At 43.3% G+C, this 17,694-nt stretch overlaps 3 protein-coding genes and 1 long non-coding RNA gene across 6 annotated transcripts; 3 read left to right on the top strand and 1 right to left on the bottom strand.

The window, feature by feature from the left end:
• Positions 1-1,180: 1,180 nt before the first annotated feature.
• On the top strand, positions 1,181-10,513 carry LOC134860757 (protein-tyrosine kinase 2-beta-like). Of its 3 annotated transcripts, XM_063877552.1 has the most exons (31): positions 1,181-1,423; positions 1,512-1,572; positions 1,777-1,840; positions 2,282-2,460; positions 2,533-2,620; positions 2,746-2,825; positions 2,925-2,987; positions 3,401-3,455; positions 3,540-3,680; positions 3,763-3,834; positions 3,925-4,026; positions 4,231-4,348; positions 4,509-4,548; positions 4,648-4,673; positions 4,977-5,024; positions 5,122-5,216; positions 5,317-5,398; positions 6,156-6,256; positions 6,415-6,530; positions 6,609-6,709; positions 6,896-6,985; positions 7,118-7,322; positions 7,490-7,589; positions 7,690-7,737; positions 8,243-8,368; positions 8,652-8,684; positions 9,011-9,032; positions 9,174-9,214; positions 9,357-9,491; positions 9,887-9,967; positions 10,043-10,513. In XM_063877552.1, exons 4-31 carry the CDS (start codon positions 2,408-2,410, stop codon positions 10,283-10,285), a joined length of 2,505 nt encoding a protein of 834 aa, XP_063733622.1. In that variant the 5' UTR covers positions 1,181-1,423; positions 1,512-1,572; positions 1,777-1,840; positions 2,282-2,407; the 3' UTR covers positions 10,286-10,513. The 3 variants fall into 3 exon arrangements, with proteins under 3 accessions (XP_063733622.1, XP_063733621.1, XP_063733620.1); XM_063877551.1 differs by having other exon boundaries at positions 1,512-1,840; positions 9,360-9,491; XM_063877550.1 differs by having other exon boundaries at positions 1,512-1,840.
• On the bottom strand, positions 3,914-12,520 carry LOC134860759 (uncharacterized). The gene is made up of 3 exons (XR_010165309.1): positions 11,970-12,520; positions 8,630-8,717; positions 3,914-5,245 (listed from the first exon to the last, which is right to left on the bottom strand). It is a non-coding gene; the product is annotated as an uncharacterized LOC134860759 (long non-coding RNA).
• On the top strand, positions 10,671-14,185 carry LOC134860758 (nucleoside hydrolase-like). Its single transcript, XM_063877553.1, is given in 10 exon segments — positions 10,671-11,081; positions 11,709-11,794; positions 11,992-12,172; positions 12,328-12,481; positions 12,484-12,506; positions 12,667-12,778; positions 12,915-13,051; positions 13,133-13,210; positions 13,788-13,904; positions 13,987-14,185. Coding segments are annotated over 10 exon segments (1,074 nt in total). The 5' UTR covers positions 10,671-11,048; the 3' UTR covers positions 14,140-14,185.
• Positions 14,186-14,842: 657 nt separating this feature from the next.
• On the top strand, positions 14,843-17,647 carry LOC134861077 (inosine-uridine preferring nucleoside hydrolase-like). The gene is made up of 8 exons (XM_063878083.1): positions 14,843-15,110; positions 15,318-15,502; positions 15,958-16,137; positions 16,228-16,339; positions 16,515-16,651; positions 16,754-16,831; positions 17,093-17,209; positions 17,304-17,647. The coding sequence occupies exons 2-8, from the start codon at positions 15,323-15,325 to the stop codon at positions 17,454-17,456; spliced, it is 957 nt and encodes a 318-aa protein (XP_063734153.1). The 5' UTR covers positions 14,843-15,110; positions 15,318-15,322; the 3' UTR covers positions 17,457-17,647.
• Positions 17,648-17,694: the final 47 nt, after the last annotated feature.

The raw sequence follows: 17,694 nt of genomic DNA, 5'->3' as shown, positions 1-17,694 counted from the left end.
TGCCTGTAACACATCCTACAATACGTGAATAATATATTAATACAATTCCTTACAGGGACACTGGTAATCAACTCCCATCATGCACCATTCTGCGTGGGCTTTCTGCACCACACTTTGAGTCACCATACACGTGATATTAGTGCTTCATAAATGCACATTTGTGCTGTGCTCAGCCAGATGGTTTGTGTCTACATTGTGCATAACAGGATGTAAGTTCAAAACAAAAGTGTCACCTTGATGTGGGAAGTCTGTGAGTTATACAGATACTAAGAGATTCATTTGAATAATTCTAGAGTACAGAAACAAACCTCTCTTTACTGAGGCAACACTTTCCATGGTTACTGCTGTCACAAATGTTCTTTTTACATTCGTGACCCAAATTGATACCAGTGAAACTCTATCTGCAGAACAAAACCACTGAGTTTGAATCTGAAAGAAAAGAAAAGAATTTCCCAACCATAGCTTCATGGTCACCACAGAGTACGGCTCGCAGCTTTTCAACAGGTTCAGCTACTGCCAGGCCGCAGCTTTGCTTAAAGGCTTTCTGATACTTGTTATTCTTAATTATCTTTACTCTAGCTTAAACCTACCCCTCAGGTATGAACTCAGGGATAGCAGTGTTTTGTGCGAAATGTCTAAAGGACACATATCACGCTCATCTTCAGGTTATTATTTAGTAGTTTATGTTTTGATTTGAAATATTTTACACATTTTAATGTTCAAAAATCTCTTTATTTTTCTCCTACTGTCAGTCTGAATATACCTGGATTAGCAATCTGTCTGAAACACATGCCTGTCTCTTAAAGGAATTTACTTGAATCTAATATCTGTACCAAATCTAATGGCAATCTATCTTGTAGTTGTGGAAACTTTTTACAAACGTCATGGAAGCACTTGGGAAACCCTCTGAGGATCATGAATGTTGGCCACCAAATTTGACATGGTTAAAACACGTACACTGTTAGCTAATTTTGTACATAAATATGTTGTAATATTAATTTCTTCAGCACCTAAATCCCCAATTGTCACCTGTTGGCGCATCAAAACTTTTGGAGGAGGAAGTTCTGTTGCACAGTTGTGGTTTTGATGCTGGACTTTGCCATTGCATGCGAGGCAGGGGGGTGGAGGGGAGGAGGGGTGATGCACGGCGGTTTCATCAGTCCTGTCAGTTTTTCTGTTTGCTGCTCTTCAACTTCCTTATTTGTAAGTAAGCACCGTTTCCTCTTTCGCTTACAGATGCAGCTCTTCTTCAGGGCACCGCTCCTGAGAAATCGTCTCTTAACCTGAGAAAGAAAACTAAATATGCACTTTACAATTTAACATGCATGTGTGTGTGTTTGTGTGTATCTGCACTGGCTTGTGTTCCCTTTTAGAGACTGACATTACATTTCTGGTGCTGGGTCGTGAGGCTTGTGCAAGACCGGTGAGTACTGAGAGAATCATTATCCGGGAAACGAATGTTCTTTAAAATCCCAAAAGTTGTTTATAAAATGATTGTTGTTTTCTTTTAGCTCCAATGGATCCGTTCAAGAGTGTGTTGAGTGTATGACAGACAAGGAAGAGAGTGAAATGGTGTGTGTCTACGTGACATCAATGTATCTGCAGTAGCATATGTGTGTGTCTATGTGTGTGTGAGATGTCTGGAGACACCAGCATGCTGTCCTGGAGGAGCATGTCTCCCACCAGCCAATCAGAATCCTCAGATATGTCTGTCTCGACTGCTGTTTCCAAGGACAACATATTCAGGGTCAAGATCATCAAAGTGTGTTTTCTTAGCAACAGCTCCAACCTGGGCAAAAACTTCAAACTGGTCCGATGTGAGGAGGGATGGACCGTCAAGGTAGAGTATACTGGACTATACTGCACTTTACTGCACTCTATTGTACTCTCATACAATGTACTTTACAGCTCTTTACTTCACTGTACTGTGTAATATTTGTACTTCACTCTACTTTATCTACTGGGCTTCACTCTATTTGGCTCTAATGTACTTTATAGAATATTTAAGGCAAGCAAGAGATAATTCTTGCAAAAAAAAAAGCTTTTATTTTGCACTCTTCTGTATTTCATTGTTCCTTTTGCAACTGTGTCCTACTGTTATCCAAACAACATCACTAGAACGTTATTCTGGTCATCTACACTTGTTTGTCTGGAGGAAGTCTTATTAAGAGTTTGTAGCTCGGCAAAGATAAGACATGCTTATTCATTATTTATTTATGGCTTGATGCAACACTTGTGTCGTATTGTAGGAGAAATGACTGCTTACTGACTTGTCTTCCAGGATGTAGTGAACGTGGTGCTGTCCAGTGGCTGTGTGGGCCCGGATATCTCCTTCAGCTCCTGCTACTGCCTCCTCCTCAAACACCTGAAGTCCTCAGAGAAACACTGGCTGCACCCGGACCTCACGATGTCTGAGCTCACACTGCGCTACGAGCAGCAGCACCTGGAGGCTGAATGGAGGTCAGTACTGCAGACAGTGAAGTACAAGTACACAACAGTTCAGTAAAGTAACTCTGACTTTTGTTCGTGCAGATATGATCTGAGGATCAGATACATCCCGTCTGACTTCATGGAGAAATTAAAAGATGACAGAACCACGATGCTATACTTTTACCTGCAGGTCAGTGATAAGTACTGTCTCTTTTTACAGGATGAGGACTAGTACCGGGATCAGGTTTAGATAAGTTAGGTACGGGTAAATGTCTATGATGGTTGTAGGTAATAGAAGGTGTGCTTTATCCACAGGTGAGAAGTGACTACATGCAGCAGTACGCCTCAAAAGTCAGCGATGGGATGGCTCTACAGCTCGGCTGTCTGGAAATAAGGTAATAGACTTCTCTGTCCCAGATTCAACAAAACAGGACAACAATTGGACATATTATATCATTCTTTATGACGAATCCAACGCCATTTATCGTTTGCAGGAGATTCTACAAAGACATGAACCCGAACGGTCTGGAGAAGAAGTCCAACTTTGAACTTTTAGAGTAAGTCCTGTGAGACTGTTGCATGTGTGCATCAACCCTGGATGACGGTTGTTTCAAAAGTGGCCCCAATCTGATTTTCTATTTGTGACTGTGCCTGTGTTTTTCCACGACACAGCATACACGCCAGGAAATGAGATCTGTCCCACTTTCAATTGTGTTCCTAAATCACACACAGGCCAGATTTTTCTGCAATTCAACCTCAGTCTGAACAGTCATATCGGAAGTCATGCAACATTTACATAACTCTACACACCCCCGTACAGGAGCATGAGCTATTGCTCCACAAAAAGCCACATTTAAAAATGTGGCCTCCTCGTTGTCCCATGACCTCATCCTAACCTTATATCAGCAACACTTAAATAGCCTTTGAGGAATGTTTGATTTCTGATGGTGGTCTGACTCTACTCCTGTAGGAAGGAGGTTGGTCTGGACCTGTTCTTTCCCAGAGAGCTGATCGACAGCATGAAGGTACTGAGCTTAAATAAGTATTAATATTGTGCCATTACATTATATTGTTCTATTTCTAATGATTATCTGTTTGTCTGCCATCAGCTGAAGCAGCTACGTCGGCTGGTCCAGCAAACGTTTCAGGGTTACTCCACCCTGAAGCAGGACCAGTGCATGACCCGCTTCTTCACCACTCTGGCTCAGTGCTACAGCTACACACATGAGAGCTTCGCCTGCCAGCTGGTGGTGAGAGTTTAACATTAATTACTGTCTCATTTTAAGATGAATTAGGTTTTTTCTAATGGTTACGTGTGTCCTGTTTCTTTAGCATGGCTGGAATCTAACAATAGACCTGGTTATCGGCCCTGAAGGCATCAGTCAGCAAACTGAAAACTCCAATGTGAGCTCACACACTCCATATTTGCAGGAGCAGATCTGTCATAATGTATATTTATCTAAATAATCATAACCACCTGTGTCTCTTCTGCAGCCCGTGTGTTTGGCCACCTTCTCTCAGGTGAGCAGCATCTCCTGCTCTGCAGAGAGTGACGGCCGCGCTCTGCTCACCGTGCACATAGAGGGAGCCAAACAGGTATGTATTAACCCGATGAAGTAATACAAACAGCATTATTTCCAGTCAATTAGCTTAGGGTTTTTTTCATCCTTTCCTAAAAATAAATGTAAAGTGGCAGACCAGTGTTTTCACACTTTACAATCGACCCCGAGTTTCACTTTAATAAAGAGTCGAGTGAGATTAAGGTGCGAGCCAAGTATATTTTTGTCTCCGACCTTCCAGCCACTGTCAGTCAATACCTCCTCCCTGGCTGTGGCAGAAAACATGGCCGACCTGATCGACGGGTACTGTCGGCTGCAGAACAACTCTGCAAACTCGCTCATTATTCGACCCAGCAAAGGTACACCTGAGAGGAAATGTGGCAAAAAAAAGCATGCACCATTATTACAACCTGGGATAGTTTGGGCTCTTATTGTCCATAATCATGATAATCAAACATATAATACAATTGAATTACCTTGAAGCCCCTGAGATAAACCCCAAATATCTGATCCTTACAGGGAGAGAGGCAAGACATAAATTACCCGACATCCCGAAACGGTGAGAGTCCTGAATCACATCACAATTTTAGTTGGAATGTTATTAATTGCTCGCTTAAAGAAGAATTTTAAAGCCACAATGTCTCCCTTTCTCTTCCAGCGGTGGTTCCAATGTTCATGATAAAGGTTTGAGTAAGACATTACTACAGATTCAACAGAGACTTTTTTACTTTAACTATGGAATCATCATGCTAAGCAATAATTGGAAATCCTTTATTTATCCCACTTTTGGGTAAATGTACATTGTTTCAGCCGAGAGAAAGTGCAGATTAAGGCACAAATAAGATGAGTGGACTAACATATGGTGAAGAATGGTAAAAAGTGAGGAGTAGGGATAAGAAAAAGTAAGTGAATCTATAGCAGTTGTGAAGTAGCAGTGGTAGCAAGTGTTTAAATCACAAAGTAGTGAAAACGTTTCTCTAACGTCAGGTTCGGACATTTATGCTGAGATTCCAGAGGGGAAAGCAGACTCTAGTGGTGAGTCTATTTCAAATGTAATATTGATATCATTCAGAGCCAACAAACCAGGGGATAGCTTAATAAATATCACCGTTGTGTTGTTCCTTATTATCAGATAAGCACAGGATCTCCAGAGACGACATATCTGTCGGGCGGATCCTGGGCGAGGGATTCTTCGGAGAGGTTCAGGATGGAGTTTATAAAAGCCCTGTGAGTCCGTCTTATCACTCCCAAGCACACTGGAGAAACAACACAAAATCTATGAGTTACATTTACACTGGATGATGTTTGCATGTGTGTGTGTTTGTAGAGCGGAGAGAGGATCCATGTGGCCGTGAAAACCTGTAAAGACTCTTCGCCTGAAGTGAAGGAGAAGTTTCTCAGTGAAGCTGGTGAGTGATGATCTGCTGTGTCAAATCTGGAGTTTTTCTACCATGAAAATGTGAAATCGGAGAAAAACATCAAATGAAAAACAGAGAATTTCAGTTTGGCACATTTAGTTGCAGTCAGAAAGTGTTGTCGGGGACTTCCTGTTGCCTAGTTGTGGCTTTGTGAAAAAAAAGCTCAAACTGGAGGCTGTGGTATCCTCACTGGTAAGAAAAAAACCCACTGAGAGCACAGGTTGAGAAAGATAACAAGTAGGTGCCTAAGTTGCTCGTAATGTCATGGATAAAGTTGGTTATTCATATGATGCTATTAGGAAAGATGTCACTTTTAAAAGAGTGCAAAATCAAGATTGAATTTCAGAGAACCCCTGATCGAAGAGCCTCATGGCTGCAAAACGTGAGACATACTAATAATCAGAGATCCAGGCTGTCTGAAAGGTATTATTAAGCTGTAAAGCACATGATGAAATAGTCTGATATTCCTTCTCCTGGCTCGGTCTCCACCATTGTACTACCAGTCGTAATATCTTGGCTAATAAAGCTACTTCTAAAGAGCAAGCTCACTTGCACACAAACACAGAGGTTATATTCTGTTATGTGATACTGGTTTTCCTGTCACATAAAAATAAATCTAGTGGCTAGAGATAGTAACTCTGGTCGAGGGCGTTTGCTGCTTCTCTCATGTTTCCTTTCTGTTTTTTCTTAAACACATTTTTGCACAATGTTGGATTTTGAATGATCCTCGCTGCCTTGTGTGTTGCAGACCTGATGAGAAATCTGGATCATCCCCACATTGTGAGTCTAATCGGAGTCATTGAAGTGGATCCTGTGTGGATCGTCATGGAGCTCCTCGAACACGGAGAGGTGGGTTTCTGTTTTGTCTGTATGTGTGGCAAAAAACAACGTTTTTCTTCATGTTTTTAAGGAAGTGAAAATCAAATTGGCAATGGGTCCCTGTATTGAAGTTTGGGTTTCACAATATAAGTCATATGAGGTGCAAATAAAGGGTGTTTTATCGTCAGCTGGGGAGCTATCTGGAGCAGGAGAAGTACATCCTGACCGAAACAACGTTAATACTGTACTGTCTGCAAATCTGCAAAGCCTTGGCCTACCTGGAAGGACTCAACATGGTGCACAGGTAACACACACTCACCAAAGCTACATTTAAATTAGAGATGCATGATATTTAGCACGGTTTCTGCTCTGTGTGCTGCAGAGATATAGCGGTGAGAAACGTCCTGGTGGCGTCTCCTGAATGCGTCAAACTCGGCGACTTTGGTCTGTCTCGCTACGTTGACGAACAAGAGTATTATAAAGGTAAACTCTTTCAGTCTGATGTCTGTGGTCAACGTTTCCGAGACTCTCAGCGTAGAGGAAACTCATACAGATGTAAAGTTATTAGGTACAAGGTCATCTGGAGTGTTAAATATACTTCAATAATATTGCAGTCTTTGTAAAAGGAAAGTAAATGTTCAATCGTTCACTTCTCTTTCAATATTCCAGCCTCAGTGAGTCGGTTACCGATCAAATGGATGGCACCCGAGTCCATCAACTTCAGACGCTTCACCACCGCGAGTGATGTCTGGATGTTTGGTGAGGAAAACACTCCTGTGTCTGAGCGTTAAAGCAAACTTAAACTCAACAAAAGTAACATTGTGTCTGCAGGATACATCTTTACCAAACGTCAGACATGCTATAAATAAACTAATGGCATTGTTGCACCAGGTGTGTGTGTATGGGAGATCTTCTCCATGGCTCAGCAGCCATTCTTCTGGCTGGAGAACGGGCAGGTGATCAACCAGCTGGAGTCGGGGGTTCGACTGCCCAAACCGCATCGGTGCCCCCCCCCTGTCTACTCCCTGCTGAGCCGCTGCTGGAGCTACCAGCCAAACAACCGGCCTAAATTCAGCCAGCTCGTCTGCTCCCTCAGGTAACACCTGCACCTCTTCACTTTTACTTGGGATTTTAGCCTTTGCAGACCCTTTACATGCACCAAGATTTGGTTAGGTTTTTATAAACTATAAATGCTATTATCCCCCTCACATTTATTGCACTATTTTGGAGCCTGAAACTTACTTTCGTGTGTGTGTTTGATAGTGACATTCACAGGAAGGAGTTGGAGCAGGAGGGGAGGAGGGACAGATCGTGCTGCGTCTCCACATTTGATGCTAACAATCACACGGAGCCCCCACCCAAGGTACGAACACATGGAAACTAGACGCTGCATTAATGACTGTGTTGAACTACATGGTGTGTGTGTGTTTGCTTTAGCTTTATCCACTGTCTCTCTTTTCCAGCCATCCAGAATACAAGGCAACACCCTTCCTCGAGTCAAATGCGCACAGGTGTCCAAACAACACACACACACACACACACACACACACACACACACACACACACACACACACACACACAGGAATATGCTACTACAGGTCATGCATTGTATTCGATTTTTTTCTCAAATGTAGGTTTATCTGAGCTATTTAAAACTCCCACTGTGACTTCCTGTTCCCTTATAGATAGAGATCACACTGTATGAACCTGCAGATGTTCCAAATGTAATCATGGAAAAGTTGTATGATCATCTTATCTGGATATATTGCACACTCCAATGAATAACTCTTCCAAACTAAGGAAGCTTGTTGTTGAGTCACAATGCGTAAAGCCAGCTGATTTTAGAAAATTCATCAGGCCAAAGTTGGTGACTAAGCAACCACATAGAAATAGAACAATCAATTGTGTGTGTGTGTGTGTGTGTGTGTGTGTGTGTGTGTGTGTGTGTGTGTGTGTGTGTGTGTGTGTGTGTGTGTGTGTGTGTGTGTGTGTGTGTGTGTGTGTGTGTGTGTGTAGAAAACAGAGAGGGACACCAGGCCGGTGTGGGAGAAAGAGAAAGAGAGAGTGGAGGACACGTTACAGCAACAGAGGAGAGAGATGCTGATGGATGAACAGTGGCTGGAGCAGGAAGAGAGACAGCTGGTGCGGAATACCACACACACACACACACACACACACACACACACACACACACACACACACACACACACACACACACACACACACACACACACACACACATACACACACACACACAGGAAGCAGTACTTCCTTGATAGGTGACAGTACTGTGAAAGAAACAGAGTGACTTTTCGTAAAAGTGGAAGATGTTTGGCGAGCACATGACACGTGAAGCAGAAATAACACTTCACCCTCTTTATGCTAAACGTTGCTTTCACTGACCTCTACTTCTGTGTCTCTGTAGGATCCTGTCGGGCGGGTGGATTCACACGACAAGGTGCATAATGGTGTCTCTTTTTCTCTTCTTGAGCTACATCAAAGAGAGAATCAAAAGGTGTATCACTTTCTAACCATGAGCTGCAGAGGCATACCGATTACTGTTCTGTAGGTCACACTTGGGCCTCTTTTGTCAGTATAAGTCCACATTTAATAGTCCTGTCCAACCAAGACTTTATTAATCTTGCACTACAGAGTAAATGAGTGAACGCCTATCAGAAACAAACCCTCTTTAGCGTCTCGAAATCCTTAAAAAAGGCAATCTAACCCTGACCTCTGACCTAAAACTCATAAAATCACATCCTTCTTTTCTTGCTTTTTTTGCAGCCTCCTGAAAAAAGACAAGATGGTGAGTCTAGATTTTCTTAGGAGGTTCTTAGGATAAAAACATCTCTATTTTAACCATGCATTGTATAAAGAAGATGCAACATGTTCATATTGAATGTCTACACCATGTCATACACATATTCAGCTTCTTTGTCTCCATCAGTTCCTCCAGCGAAGCCGCCAATGCCTTCCACAGTCACACAGGTAAACAAAAAAACCCCTTCATTATAAATTTGATAGAAAATACACTTCTTACTATCTTATGAAACAAGTAAACGCTGTAGTAACGACTAAAAGAGCTACACAGCTGTCATGATTAGTATTGTAATCAAGCTATATGTTGCAGCAGCAGCCAACAGCTGAGCTGGACCGGTCAGGTGACCAGGTGTACACGGGCGTCATGGCGATGGTGAAGCAGGTGGTGCAGCTGAAAAATGCCGTCAACACGCTGCCGGCCTCCGAGTACCCCAACGCTGTCAAAGTAGGACATCATTTCACATCGAATTTAATATACTGTTCTCTAGGAAGCTGTTTTTAGGTTGTAATTATCTCTGGTATACTCTTATCTCCTCTATCCGACACAATGCTTTACAAGAATGCACACCATGTCAGCCATTCCTCATTAAAACCTTGAAGCCTTGCTCATCCTTCTGTATGTTTTGCGCACTTCTGCTCAATTCTACCTCTTAAACAGCCCAGCTAATACATGTAATACTGCACATATTTCCGAGGGTAACTTGTCATATTCTTGTTCTTTATAACACCTGCTCCTTTTAACAATTCCTCTTACTGTGTCTATGCATGCACCATTATACACCAAAGCCAATCCCTTGTGTGTATTAACCTATTTGCCAATAAACCCTCTCCTCCCTCCAGTCCGTGGGCATCACTCTCCGCAGTCTGATCCAGAGGGTGGATGAGATCCTGCCCTCTCTGCACAGCTCCATCACTGCAGAGGTAAACAGAACTTCACCTCTGAATTTAAACACACGTGGATAAGTTGAATTAACCTCTATCATGTGCTCTCCTCAGATCGAGGGCACGATGAAGCTGCTGAACAAGGACCTGGGGGATCTGATCGGTAAGATGCGTCTGGCTCAGCAGAACAGCGTCACCTCTCTGAAGGAGGAGTGTCAGCGGCAGATGTTGGCAGCCGCTCACACTCTGGCGCTGGACTCCAAAAACCTGCTGGACGCCGTGGACCAGGCGAGAGTCAGAGCCAACCTGGCCAAGCCCAGACCCGCCTCGGCAGAAGCAGAGGATTCTGGGGAATGAAGTTCCCTGCTGAGTGAACAGACTGGATTTAAAACGAGGACATGATGTGCGGGATGATTTATGACTGCTCTGCTCCCGTGAGAATGTGCAACTCTTCCTGTACTAATGCTATAGATAGACGTCATAATATATATTTGTATTTTCTCCTTAAAGAATGTAATACAACTGAGCATACCACAATGTATACAAGGATTTAAATGGGATTAAAACATTATTTCTACAACACAAGGTTCCTTCATATCATTACTGAACTACAACACTATACATTTGATACCCTGGTTGGATAGATGCCAAGCACAACTTGTACAATTCAACAGGAAATCTGACATGTCAGATCATGCACATCACAGTAACCAGAGGCAACAACAACCACCACTACTGCTAGTAGCGACTGGATCTGCAAGTTCTGTCTTCCAACTGGTGCTAACATTTCTTTAAGTTGAATAACTTTTGAAAGGGATAACATAGAAGTTATAGCAGGTTCGAACAGGATGTGAAGTAGAACAAGGTGCATAGATATAGATACCAATATTAGATTAGATTCAACTTTATTGTCATTGCACAGAGTACAAGTACTAGGACAACGAAATGCAGTAGGTCTCTGCATTTGACCCATCCTAGTGTTAGGATCAGTGGGCTGCCATTATGTACGGCGCCCGGGGAGCAGTGTAGGTAACCAGTGTCTTGCTCAGGGACACCACGGTGGCACTTGGTCTTTCGGGGACTTGAACTGGTGACCTTCCAGTTCCCAGGCCAAGCCCCTATGGACTTTGCCACCACCGCCCTACCAATACAGGTGAGACTGACATCCGTCACAGGACATTATTTTTGCATCAGTAGTGCCAAAAATACTTTCTAAATACAATCAATTAAGGACAAAATGACTCCATATGTTGCTGCATGTGTGACGTCTCCACAGCATTACATTTATGTATCTTTAGTCTGTGTTTCTGGCCGGTTTATTCACAATGAAAGAAGGAAGAAGGAGCGTTGGTGCTTTGGAAGACTTGAATTTCTTCTTTGTGATACGAAGAGAAATTCAGCTTAATCGTGGGAATCATACACACACACACACACACACACACACACACACACACACACACACACACACCGAACACATCTGAAGCTGAATGCAGGGTCCTCTGTGGTAGCTGCATGAAATCGCTTGTTTTCAACACTTCCCGGTGATTGCATTTTGTTCAAAGCCCTTTCTGATCAGTGTCTTAAAATATCTCAAATATATGCATTTTAAGTCCCAGGTCTTTTCAAATAAAAAGCACCACTGATAGTTCATTTTAGCTCTTTGAAAAGGATCAACAACTACTCAAATTAAACCCCACCTGTCCTCCAAATGTGCAAGAACACGCCTCTGGCATGTTCACTTTATTTGCACCACCCCTTTGTGACTCTGCTCCTTAAAAAGGATGATCTTCAGAAGAGGTCTGTGTGCAGCTGCCTCTCCACTGCAACACAGACATCTGCAAACATCCGTCAGCATCTGCCCGCCAGGTGAGGAGTTTACATTATATTGCAATATCAGAACCACACACATTTAAAGGTGTGTGTATAAACATGCACTGTGAGGGTTAACTGTATAAATCTCCAGCTTTATACAAACACAAAAGGTGTCAAACGATCCTTTTACTTCCTGTTGAGCCATCACATAAACCTTTGTGTAACACACCTTGGGCTGGTGTTCAACGTAGGATGAAGAAGAAGCTGATCCTTGATGTGGACACCGGGGTGGACGATGCTCAGGCCATCCTGGTGGCCCTGGCCGACCCCAATGTGGAGATTTTGGGGATCACCTGCTGCCATGGAAACACCCCCCTGGATAACGTCCTCAAAAACACGCTGCGTGTCCTGCAGGCAGCAAACAGGCTGGATGTGAGTTTGAATGTTACATCAGGGGTGTTCGTGAATGTCCGTGGAAGTTATGCAGTGATACGAGTATAGCACAGTATCATAGTTGCACAGGTTTCGAGCTGCTGATGGATGGAGTAAGACTAAAAGTAGGAATGCTTTACACAACTTATCCACAGATCCCAGTGCATGCCGGCTGTGATAAACCCCTGCTGGCTCGTAAACAACACGCTGGAGATTACCACGGGAAGGACGGGCTGGGGGATGTCCCGGATCCCAACGCTCCCGGTCTGGAGCTGCTGCACAAGAGGAATGGAGTGAAAGCCTTGATAAGATGATTAACCAAAACCCTGGAGAGGTGAGGCCTTCATCGGTGTGAGAGTAGGGCTCTGGTTATTTTGTGACTTGTGATTAGATCAGTCATCCTGCTGTATTGTACGGCAAGGTTGTCTTGTTCTTAAAATGTGCCTTACACACACAGTTAAAGGATAATAAATGTGTGTGTTTGCTGCTGACAGGTGACACTGGTTGCCACGGCGCCGCTCACTAACCTGGCCGTCGCCGTGCAGCTGAACCCCAAGATCAGTAAGAAACTGAAGGCGCTCTACATCATGGGAGGAAACACTGAATGTATGTTGTTCATTTTAAAATAACAGTTCTATCTTCTTAATCTGCAATCAAAGTTATGATGAGTGTGTGTGTGTGTGTGTGTGTGTGTGTGTGTGTGTGTGTGTGTGTGTGTGTGTGTGTGTGTGTGTGTCTGCAGCCAGGGGCAACACTACAACATGTGGAGAGTTTAACTTCGTGGCAGACCCGGAGGCTGCCTACATCGTGTTGGAACGCTACACCTGCCCCACCTACATCGCCACCTGGGAATTCACCTGCAGGAACAGCCTGCCCTGGGTAAGGCTGCACACACAGCATTTCAAAGACTTCATATGCTAACACACAGATGTAATAACGCTGTCTGTCCTCCTCCCTCAGTCTTGGTGCGACAAGCTGCTGGCCCAAAACACCCCCAAAGCCAACTTTGTGAAGGCTATCTCGCTCCTTTCCAACAAAGTAAGGACTGTGCAGAAACAACTCACACTTTGAAATATATCCCATGGGTTTATCATGGTCATATTTGCGGTGAAATTGACAGTACGCTTCATGAAAATGTCCCTGTCTATCATGCAACAGAGAGCGTGTTTGCACCAATTATTGTATGGGTAATTATGCACCACACCCAGATTCGGAAATCTTATACAGAGGCCTGAAATTACATACAATCAGTTCAACCATTTTATTGCAGATACAGAGGTTTTATTTACGAATATTTCATACTCGAGAGTAACGGCATGCTTAAACAGGAAATATTTTGCTAATTCTCAGGGTTTTATTTATATTTTGTGCCTCTAATGTGACACGTTGACATGCTTTAGTGGTCAAATGTTGGAGAGAAACTCCCTATGGAGAGAACTTCTTTAGGGAACACAGAGATTTCATCCTTTGCAGACCATATACATGCACAAAAACCTAAAACACACTACAGGAAGGGGGAAACCCCAAAAAAAGCATTTTGAGAACTCAAAATTGTTGAGTCAGTGTCAGCTGCACGGTCACTACATGCCTTAATGTGTGCCATGGTGTGTTGCAGAAAGCCCAGTCTGCAGATTACCAAAATGAGATCACAGAAGGAAAAGGCTTCAACTCTTGCGACACCTACGCGCTGGCCGCCGCCATCAATGACAAGCTCATAACAGAGAGTCAAGAGGTGAGCATCCACTGCTGTGAGGTCTTTAAAATACCCCAAAAATGTAATAATTATCCACCTTTGTGTTGTGTTGTTCCATCAGGTTGCAGTGACAGTGGAGCTGGAAGGGACCTACACCCGAGGCATGATGGTGCTGGACTATATGGACCTGCTGAAAAAGAAACACAAGGCGGTCATCATGAAGACAGTCGACAAGGAGAAGCTCAAGCAGATGTTCATGAACTCAGTGAAGTAGAAGTGAATTGGGTGCAAAATAATGAATAAAGATGACTTTTACAAGACTTGTGTTTTCCTTATTTAACATTTTGGGGTCTTCGCTTCATTTCCTTCCATGAAAATAATCTTTAACATGCCCTGATAATCACTTCTGTAGCACAACACATATTCAATCAGCAATGCAATAGGTTATAAAGACTAGCACACCATACAGTTCCTCTCTAAGTATTTCAGTTTGGTCTCAAAATAAGCACTTTTTATTGATGCACTGAAAGCCAAAATCTGCACGAGGTTTCATTTAAACCATATGGTTTCTAGATGCTTATCATACTTGCTGTTCGCCTTGGATGAACTCAGATGGTTTGTATCAGAGCACAATGTGGATATAATTACTCCTCTAATGCTCATGCCATGGACATTGTTGACTTGGAGAACTTAAATCGGAAATATACAGAAACAAGCGGAAGGCATGAATTTGGTTCACTCAATTAAAGATAATAGGATCAAAGCGGTCATTTTTTCAACCACAGACACTTAAAGTTCCTGTCTGGTCTCACACGCAAAGGCATACATAACATCCATCCGTCCAAAAGCATGTGACTCTCCAGAGAAGGGAAGGGGAACCAATTAAAGCTTGCTAAACATACCATTTAACTCATAGTGTGCATAGTGGGGTGGATCCAAAGAGTACAAGAAAAACAAGTCCAGTGGGTGGAACAAGAGAGCATCCTGAAGTCAAACATGGTCCTCATTAATGCATGGTTAAGCGGTTATACCACGAGGAGGAGACTAAATGTTGACATGCAAGTCCAACGAATTAGCTTGCATTCTGAGAACAATTGCCTCAAGCAAAGCAACTTGCTAACACTGGTTTGTAGTGTTGTATAATACTTAGTTTTGCAGCAGTACAAAAAGCAGAGCGCAGCAGACAGGCGTTTACTCCAACAGTCTGAGGAGGGTTTCTCTGTTTGCTGAAACTTTTTCTGAACGGTAAGTTGATTCTTTTGCTTTCTGTGCTGCTAAACTGCATGCTTTCTCACCCAGTTTGTTGATTAGTTAAAGCAAAATTGATTAGCGTTTACTAAGAATGCGCAAATACGCGAATTGACTTTTCCCAAAACATGGCGGACGGTGCGGGACAAAACTGACGCGAAAAATACCGTCTGGTCTAAATGAGCACCTTACTGCCTTTTGCAGATAAAATGAAGAAGAAGCTCATCATTGACGTGGACACAGGTGTGGACGATGCTCAGGCTATCATGATGGCGCTCGCGGACCCAAACGTGGAGGTTTTGGGGATCACTTGCAGCCATGGCAACACCCAGCTGGAGAACTCCTGCAAGAACACACTGAGGGTGTTAAGAACCTGCAACAGGCTGGACGTAAGGCTTATTGCTGTCGAAGTTGTAGATATAATATATAATGCAGGGAAACGTAAGACACATTTACAGTTGAAGGTGAATATTCTTGTGTTTGGATTAGATTAGAAACTATAGGAGAAGTGTTTTGTCACTGTCTGATAGTAGTTAACACATTTTGGTGGGATTTTGAACACTATTTAAGGAGAAAAACTTGGAAAAGAAACACAATTTGAATTGTTTTGAAGGTGCTGGATGGAAACATATTGTTTGTTTTGGTAGTTATTCCATTTTATTTCATGGGTAAGATCAGATGGACTGACTTGACACAACATTCCAGACACTCCAGACAATTTAAAACAAAGAAGGCATTAAATACATGTTGTTTATTTTAATTATATTATAATTTGCACCACCTTTAATAAGTCTTTCTTATGCAATGAATGGATGTGTATTATCTTGTCTGTTGTTCCCCACAGATCCCAGTGTATCGTGGATGTGAAACACCCCTGCTGGCCCGTAAACTACACGCAGGAGCTTTCCACGGGAAGGACGGGCTGGGGGACGTCCCAGATCCCGACGCTCCGGGTCTGGAGCTGCTGCAAAAGAGGAACGCAGTGCAGGCCATCGTCAGGATGGTCAACGAGAATCCTGGAGAGGTGGGTCATGCACCATAAAGTGCACCAGATAGTAAATAATCCAAGCTCTTCTATACTTCATATTTTCCTCTTCCTTATACCACTATGCAGGTGACTCTGGTTGCCACAGCGCCCCTCACTAACCTGGCTGTAGCGGTGCAACTGAACCCCAACTTCACCAAAAAACTGAAGGCGCTCTACATCATGGGAGGAAACACTGAATGTGAGTTACCTGTGTGTGTTAACATCAGCTGCACCTGTTGAACCCAATATTCATGGAGGTAGTGTGTGTGTGTGTGTGTGTGTGTGTGTGTGTGTGTGTGTGTGTGTGTGTGTGTGTGTGTGTGTGTGTGTGTGTGTGTGTGTGTGTGTGTGTGTGTGTGTGTGTGTGTATGTAGCCAGAGGAAACACCACAGTGTGTGGAGAGTTTAACTTTGTGGCCGACACAGAGGCGGCCTACATTGTGTTGGACCGCTACACCTGCCCCACCTACATCGCCACCTGGGAGTTCAGCTGCAGGAACAGCCTGCCCTGGGTGAGCAACTATATTTATAACAGTATTTTAAACTCAACAACAGCATTATTGACTCAGTCTTGTGGAAGCTGACTTACTTTCCTGTCTGTTTGTGTCCCTCAGTCTTTCTGCGACACATGGCTGGCACAGGACACAGACAAGGCTCGATTCATGGAGAAGATCTACGCCCACACCAGGAAGGTAGGACGGCCTCCTCTTCTTCAACACACTGAGAAATACTTCACTATACATGTCACAGTTAAGGACAAAGAAAATTTGAAATGTGGTTGCAAGTAAGAGACTTATAAGGTAGCAGGAAATAGAAATACTCAAGTTAGGAAGAAGTACCTCAAAGTTGTACTGGATTCAATGTACCACTGTCTGTATGCCTCTTGTGGAAATTAGCTATGGTTAAATGTGGCCTATTCCTTGTTCAATAAAGACATGTATCTGTCTCTGCAGATGGTGCAGACTGATCGGTACCAGAAGGAGTTGGTATCAGGACCGGGCTTCAACACCTGCGACTGCTACGCCATGGCTGCAGCCATCGACGACACCCTGTTGACGGAGAGCGAGGAGGTTTAAAAAAAACTGCTCTCCTCTTGGGTATCTACAGAATCAGCAGAAGGGCGCTGCCGTATTTTACATTTTTGTTTTTATCTTCCTCCTGCAGGTCGCGGTGACGGTGGCGCTGGAGGGAACCCACACCAGAGGCATGATGGTGCTGGACTACCTGGACCTGCTGAAGAAGAAGCACAAGGTCTTCATCATGAAGAAAGTCGACGAGGAGAAGTTCAAACGACTGCTGATAAACGCACTGAAATAATCTGAGCCACAGCATAACCTTATTATAGAGCTAAAACTTCTTTAATGATTGAACTTTTTGGAAGAGAAATCCTGAGGTATTATTCCTGACAGCATCACTTGTAACCCAGCAACGATATTTGGAGAAATCTTTTGCTTTTCATAACCATTTTGTTCCTCAAAAACATCAAATAAATGGTGATAAAGACTTGATTTCTTCCTTCCTGGTGTTTGATTTCATTGTAAGTAGATTGCTTGAT

This window comes from Eleginops maclovinus, chromosome 24 (assembly GCF_036324505.1).
Source record: "Eleginops maclovinus isolate JMC-PN-2008 ecotype Puerto Natales chromosome 24, JC_Emac_rtc_rv5, whole genome shotgun sequence".
Classification (NCBI taxonomy): domain Eukaryota; kingdom Metazoa; phylum Chordata; class Actinopteri; order Perciformes; family Eleginopidae; genus Eleginops; species Eleginops maclovinus.
The sequence above is the reverse complement of the archived record's forward strand: the minus strand, read 5'-3'. Positions and strand labels throughout refer to the sequence as shown.

What these genes read in the sequence shown, in the direction of transcription:
- LOC134860757 (XM_063877550.1), top strand. Translation starts at nt 1,637, where the DNA reads ATGTCTGGAGACACCAGCATGCTGTCCTGGAGGAGCATGTCTCCCACC. An exon ending in ACACGGAGCCCCCACCCAAG is followed by an intron (nt 7,590 to 7,689) that starts GTACGAACACAT and finishes TCTCTTTTCCAG; the next exon opens with CCATCCAGAATACAAGGCAA. An exon ending in AGCAGGAAGAGAGACAGCTG is followed by an intron (nt 8,369 to 8,651) that starts GTGCGGAATACC and finishes GTGTCTCTGTAG; the next exon opens with GATCCTGTCGGGCGGGTGGA.
- LOC134861077 (XM_063878083.1), top strand. Translation starts at nt 15,323, where the DNA reads ATGAAGAAGAAGCTCATCATTGACGTGGACACAGGTGTGGACGATGCT. An exon ending in GAACCTGCAACAGGCTGGAC is followed by an intron (nt 15,503 to 15,957) that starts GTAAGGCTTATT and finishes TGTTCCCCACAG; the next exon opens with ATCCCAGTGTATCGTGGATG. An exon ending in GCAGGAACAGCCTGCCCTGG is followed by an intron (nt 16,652 to 16,753) that starts GTGAGCAACTAT and finishes TGTGTCCCTCAG; the next exon opens with TCTTTCTGCGACACATGGCT.